We start from the raw sequence: 6017 nt of genomic DNA, 5'->3' as shown, positions 1-6017 counted from the left end.
TGAAAATCATGAGTATAAGATTTACAGAATAATTTTTCAAAATAAAATTTCTGAAACATCATAAAATACATTTTAGAATAGGTTTTTTAGAATAATTTTTTCTTCTTCTTTTAACTGCAGCGATTATGGTGCAACAACGGGACCGTGGTGGTGGTGCAATGAGGGAGAAGAGGATAGGACAACTTATTATTTCACTCAATTTTGGGGTGCAAGTTAAAAAAGAGGGGTGTTGTAAGAAGTAAAAGCCATATAATAAAACTATTGTTAAAATTTGTGTTTAGGCATTTTCTTCCTACACCTCCGTACTGTCTTCCTGCACCTTCATATTTTTTTTAATTTCAAAACTATCCTTTGACATAAAGTGTTGGATTTGTCTTTTTTATTTTTGAATTGTATAATTTGTGTAATCTTTCAAATTTTACAATTTGAAATATAATTTTATATTTAATTGTAGAATTGAAAATTTATTTTTGAATTTAGAAAATATCTTTCAGACTTTATAATTTAAATATAAAATTCTACAAATCTAGAAAAACAAATTAAAGTTTTCATAAAAAAAATGAAGATAAGATATGAAGATAATGAAAGAAAACACGTGTTTAAATAGGTAAGAGGCAGTAACTTAAAGCCCAATTCAATAGGAGGAGCCCACAACGGGTTTATACTTTTATGTTTTCGCGGTAACCCGAGATTCAAGGAGACAAGCATCACAACACAAAAACCAACATGAATCTATGCAAACATGAATTCAAACTAACTACCTAAATTCATGCTAACGAAGAATGCATGTTCATGACTCTAATCCTTTTGCATTTGCCTTTTGCAGTGCCCACCGATTCTCCATTTTTTTTCTCTTTCGTTTCCGACGCACACCACACACCACTCTCTCTGAACGCGTCGTCGACGCAACGTGCTGCCAATTTCGTTTTCAATTTCAACGATTCGCTGGCCAAGAAGACTTCATCACCCCTATTCAATTCAATTCCATTTTCTAAACAACAACATCCCATGTTGTTGTTTTTACTGCTCTTTCTGCTTTGATGACTGCAACCTCTGCTCTGAGAAACTGGTTCAAGTTATAATCTCATTGGTCCCATAGCCATTCCCTCTTTTTTCTTTTTTTTTAACTTTCTTGCCATTTCTGAGCATCATCAAAGTTCAGATTTTATAGAGAATCAGAAATGGCTGACGAATCCTCGTCAAATGGGTCGTCTGTGTCGGATTCCATTTCGGCTCCGTTATCGTCCTCGTCGCTGCAGGCATCGGACGCAGAGTCTTCGGTACCCTCGAATCCGCCGCCGCCTTCACCGTCATCGCCGTTATCATCACCACCACCCGCGGAAAATTCTTCTCCTCCCCCGACAACACCTCCGCCAGCGTCGGAAAACTCTCCTCCGCCGCCAACTCCGTCTAATTCTCCGCCGCCAACTCCGTCTACTTCTCCACCACCAGCTCCGTCTACTTCTCCACCACCAACTCCGTCTACTTCTCCACCACCTTCCCCTTCTCCGTCGCCACCAGCGCCAGTTGAATTTTCTCCCCCGCCAACACTTTCTCCGCCTCCTCCGTTAACTAACCCGCCATCAGAAGGTTTAAATCCACCACCTTCCCTGTCACCTCCGCCACCTTCAGAACCATTACCATCGTCGCCACCTCCACAAAATTCACCTCCATTACCACAATCTTCCGATCCTCCTCCACAGCCCCTTTCGCCTCCAACTGTAACTACAACCCAACCTTCACCGGCTTCTCTTATTAGTCCGCCGCCGCTGCAGACAGCTTCAGCGTCAAAGCCCCCTTCACAACTGCGATCAACACCAAGATTAACTCCGACTTTCAAACCAAAACAAAAGTCTGCTCCCCCGAAGAGCCACCCTCCGACGGCATCACCAAGCTCCTCCGGTAATAGTAATACAGGAGAAGTTGTTGGTCTTGCTCTCGCCGGGGTTTTCATCGTTGGCTTTATTGCTCTAGTTATTTTCTTTATATTCAGGAATAAGAATAAGCGAGCGAACATCTATGCCGTGCCACCCCCTAGGAAATCTCATATGAGAGGAGCAGGAGCAGCAGGAGGTAGAGCATATATTTTCTGTAATCATCTTTGTTGTTGTTGGTGTTATAACCAGTTCTCTTCTGCACAACCAAAATCAAAAGATGAACATCAAAACTAAAAATAAGAAAATTACTATTCTCTTACAATTACCACTTCAAAATTGATGTTCTTTTGCATGACTTTTTAAATTTTTATTTTTCAACTTGTATATAACAATTTTGAAGTTTTTCTTAGAGAAACTCATTCCATTCTTGTTTTTTATTCTTTTTTTTTTTTCTAGAAATCCTTACGGAGAAGAACCCAAACATACCTGTTGTTATCATGTCTAATGATTTTGGTGTGGCTTTCATCAAGTGCAGATGTACTTTACTATGTAGAGGAGCCTGGTTTTGGGAATGGAGCACAACAAGGTGGCATGCCTATAAAATCTCCTTCAGATCCGGCTCTGAGCGGTGGTCAGTTAGTTTTTAGCTACGAAAAGATTGCGGAGATCACTAACGGGTTTTCCAGCGAAAACATAATAGGGGAGGGGGGATTTGGGTATGTTTACAAGGCTTCCATGCCTGATGGTAGAGTGGGGGCGCTTAAGATTTTGAAGGCTGGTAGTGGCCAGGGAGAAAGGGAGTTCAGGTCTGAGGTTGACATCATCAGCAGAATCCATCATCGACATTTGGTTTCACTAATTGGTTATTGTATATCAGAACAGCAAAGAGTGCTTATCTATGAGTTCGTTCCTAATGGGAATCTCAATCAGCACTTGCATGGTAACGTGAGTTTCTCTTTTTCTTAAGAAATTCATTTCTTGTTTTTCTGTGTTTATTAAATGATTATCATATGTCCTTATTGCTTCTTTGTGCCCTGCTCCTCACAGGAAGTGAATTGCCAATTTTGGATTGGTCCAATAGGTTGAAGATAGCAATTGGTTCTGCAAGGGGCCTGTCATATCTTCATGATGGATGTAAGTTTATCTTGCATTTGTCCTTTGAGATTATCTTCTTACATACAATACATTAAAGCAATTGATAGAAGCCATTTCTCTAGAACATGGTGCCTTTTTACTAGAACAATTGATAGGGAAATGATTTTTCCTTGTGTACAGAAAAACCTAGAATAGTTTTAAGTGGGTCCAATACATCGTAGATTCTGATGTGCATGGCGTTCAAAAGGTTGTGCAAAGGGCATAACTAAGTTGGATATGCTGTTATCCTTGTCAATTCAGTCAAAATTTTCTTTTGGCCCAAGAAACTCCTTTTCTATCCTTTTCTCAACGAAACTCTGGGGCTGACAATTTATTAATTTTTACATTGTTACCCTCTTTGTGCATTATGTTTGACGAAATTTACTTAAAGGGTATCAAAGAAATGGAGAAAAGTTTTCTACGGCAGAGAACTGGCTGAAAGCTTAGGAGATCTTAAAATATGATTTGATTTTAAATCTGTACACTACATTATGAAGTTCATATGAAACTTAAAGAATTTCGTGTTATTTTTTGAGTCTGGTCTCTTTAAGGTTCATTAGTCAAAAGATAAGAGTGATATTGACCGTGGTAGATTTTGTGTACGTTTCTTCAAGCACAAGTAACACTAAGTGATTACTAATCTTGGGCAGTTTTTCCATTTTATCTTTCAATTATTATCTCAGTGGTAATCTTGTATAGATTTGAAAAAACTAAAGTATTTTATTTTTCTAGGTAACCCAAAGATTATTCACCGAGATATTAAATCGGCAAACATTCTTTTGGATAATGCTTATGAGGCACAGGTTGCAGACTTTGGACTTGCAAGGCTAACCGACGATGCTAATACCCATGTATCAACTAGGGTGATGGGGACCTTTGGGTAGGTTTTCTCTGTCTAAAACATAAACAAGTACATTCTAATATATGGACTTTCAAGAAGGCTGACACTTGCTATCAAAGTTGTATTCTGAAAATACTCAGAATTATTCTCAGCTGAAAATTGAAATTTTACTTTGATCAATGTTGTTCTTTATCACTGTTAATTTGGAGGCCAAGTGACCTATATCTTTGAATTAGCCTTTTTAATTTAGGTTTTGAAGCCACACTTTACGGTTTGAGCCATATCAGAGAAAACCTTCAATGGTGCCAAATTCTAAACTGCCAATCTAACTCATTCTAGCTTCAATATGCAGGTACATGGCTCCAGAGTATGCAACAAGTGGAAAATTAACGGATAAATCAGATATTTTCTCTTTTGGAGTTGTCCTCCTTGAGCTTATAACTGGAAGGAAACCTGTTGATCCGATGCAGCCCTTAGGACAGGAGAGTTTGGTTGAGTGGGTATGTCTGAGCATTATTCTTAGTTTATGATCATCTACTTGTTTGTTAATTTTTCTTACCAATTGCCTTAAAAAGCGTTCACCTCAAATGATGTTTTCCTCTCTCCACAGGCTCGTCCACTTCTCCTGCATGCAGTTCAGACAGGAGACTTTGGTCAACTAGTAGACCTTAGGCTTCAACAACAATACAATGAAAATGAAATGTTCAAAATGATTGAGGCAGCAGCAGCATGTGTTCGCCATTCTGCTCCAAAACGACCTAGTATGGTTCAGGTGATAACAATACTAGACACTTTTTACTTATTCTGTGTTCACCGAAACCTCCTTCTACCTATTATTCTTGTTTTATTTATTTTCAAAATAATTTTGGCACAATTATTTGCATTTGTATCATTTCTACCTTAACTTGTTCAAATTATTTGATAACATGTCCATTGGTTTTTATCAGGTGATAAGAGCCTTAGACAACGGTGATCAACTACACGATCTATCAAATGGGGTGAGATATGGTCAGAGCACAATTTATAATTCTGGTCAGTATAATGAAGACATTGCAAGATTCAGAAAGATGGTTAATCCAAGCTTTGATGATTCCGAGTTTGATAACAACAGCTCGGAATTTCGTTCAACTGTTTCAAGAGGAACCACTGAATCCAACCCAGCAAGGATGTTAGATAGTGCAGCAACTAAGTGATTCAGAATTAGTTTTCCACAACCAAAGGAACAATAATACCCAGAACATCTCTTAAGGGAACACACATACTATGAGCATAGGCATAGTGGAGTTTAGAGGCTGCTGGTTTTAATCAAACTAATTTTGCCAAACTTTTCCTCTTGAAACCAAAACTAATTTCACCAAATTCCTCTTCATTATGCCAGCATCATCTTCCAGAGTACCAAGCAAATTTTTCGCTTACAAAGATGGGAATCATGACCTTCCAAACTTCCCATCCTTACCACCATGAAAGTTGTGAAGAATGTTGAGATTGTATTTGTTTGACTTGTGTTGTGCCGCAAAAACATTTTTTCTTTTGTACATCTTAGATTTTCCTTTGTTTTCTTTCCCCCATTTTTTTTTTCTATAGCGGGGGACATTGAAAGCTTGTAAAGTATAAGTTTGTCGAGTTTACTTTTTAATACCGATTGTTGTAGATATTTATTAGCAAGAGTGAGTTTCTTACTACATTTATGTTTTACGGCAGTGACCACCAGTGAACATTTGTGAGTTGCGAATATGGAGCAGTTCTTAAGGAGAGTTCAAGTCAGAGTGTACTATTTATGCTTATAGTCCTTTTTTTTGTGAGTTGTGGGATTTGTAGAACTCAAATGATATTTCAATTTAACAGAACGATGAGTTAGCTGATTACTGTTTCATATACATACAAGTTCTGTAATTCTCATGAGCCAAAATTCAGGGAATTAGATACTGCGTTAAATAAAGAAGCAAATGAATTTTCTCTGTATGACTTTGTTTCAAATGTTTGTAAATGATATGGAAATGATTTACATTATGGTCGGTTTAACCATAGGAGAGTGTTTTTTTTTCCTTTGTGAAAGTCTCAATAGAAGAAAACGATTCCTTTTCAGAAAACATTGGAAAAACGAGAGATTACTCCATTTAAGGATCAGACCAATAATAGAAAAATCAAACCTTACTCCATTTGAA

The 6017-nt window shown here is 37.7% G+C and overlaps 1 protein-coding gene across 2 annotated transcripts; it reads left to right on the top strand.

Moving 5' to 3' along the window:
- The first annotated feature begins 699 nt into the window (after positions 1-699).
- LOC137810608 (proline-rich receptor-like protein kinase PERK12) lies at positions 700-5517 on the top strand. Of its 2 annotated transcripts, XM_068611967.1 has the most exons (7): positions 700-2073; positions 2413-2817; positions 2925-3011; positions 3744-3891; positions 4205-4352; positions 4463-4624; positions 4800-5517. In XM_068611967.1, exons 1-7 carry the CDS (start codon positions 1182-1184, stop codon positions 5043-5045), a joined length of 2088 nt encoding a protein of 695 aa, XP_068468068.1. In that variant the 5' UTR covers positions 700-1181; the 3' UTR covers positions 5046-5517. The 2 variants fall into 2 exon arrangements, with proteins under 2 accessions (XP_068468068.1, XP_090154353.1); XM_090298227.1 differs by lacking the exons at positions 4205-4352; positions 4463-4624; positions 4800-5517 and having other exon boundaries at positions 1051-2073; positions 2413-2822.
- The last annotated feature ends 500 nt before the right edge of the window (positions 5518-6017 follow it).

This window comes from Phaseolus vulgaris, chromosome 2 (genome assembly GCF_051622355.1).
Source record: "Phaseolus vulgaris cultivar YP4 chromosome 2, ASM5162235v1, whole genome shotgun sequence".
Classification (NCBI taxonomy): domain Eukaryota; kingdom Viridiplantae; phylum Streptophyta; class Magnoliopsida; order Fabales; family Fabaceae; genus Phaseolus; species Phaseolus vulgaris.
The sequence above is the reverse complement of the archived record's forward strand: the minus strand, read 5'-3'. Positions and strand labels throughout refer to the sequence as shown.

Bases quoted from the DNA above. Each gene is read 5' to 3' on its own strand.
- LOC137810608 (XM_068611967.1), top strand. From the start codon at position 1,182: ATGGCTGACGAATCCTCGTCAAATGGGTCGTCTGTGTCGGATTCCATT. The intron at 3,892-4,204 runs GTAGGTTTTCTC...TTCAATATGCAG, and splicing joins AGGGTGATGGGGACCTTTGG to GTACATGGCTCCAGAGTATG. The intron at 4,625-4,799 runs GTGATAACAATA...GGTTTTTATCAG, and splicing joins AACGACCTAGTATGGTTCAG to GTGATAAGAGCCTTAGACAA.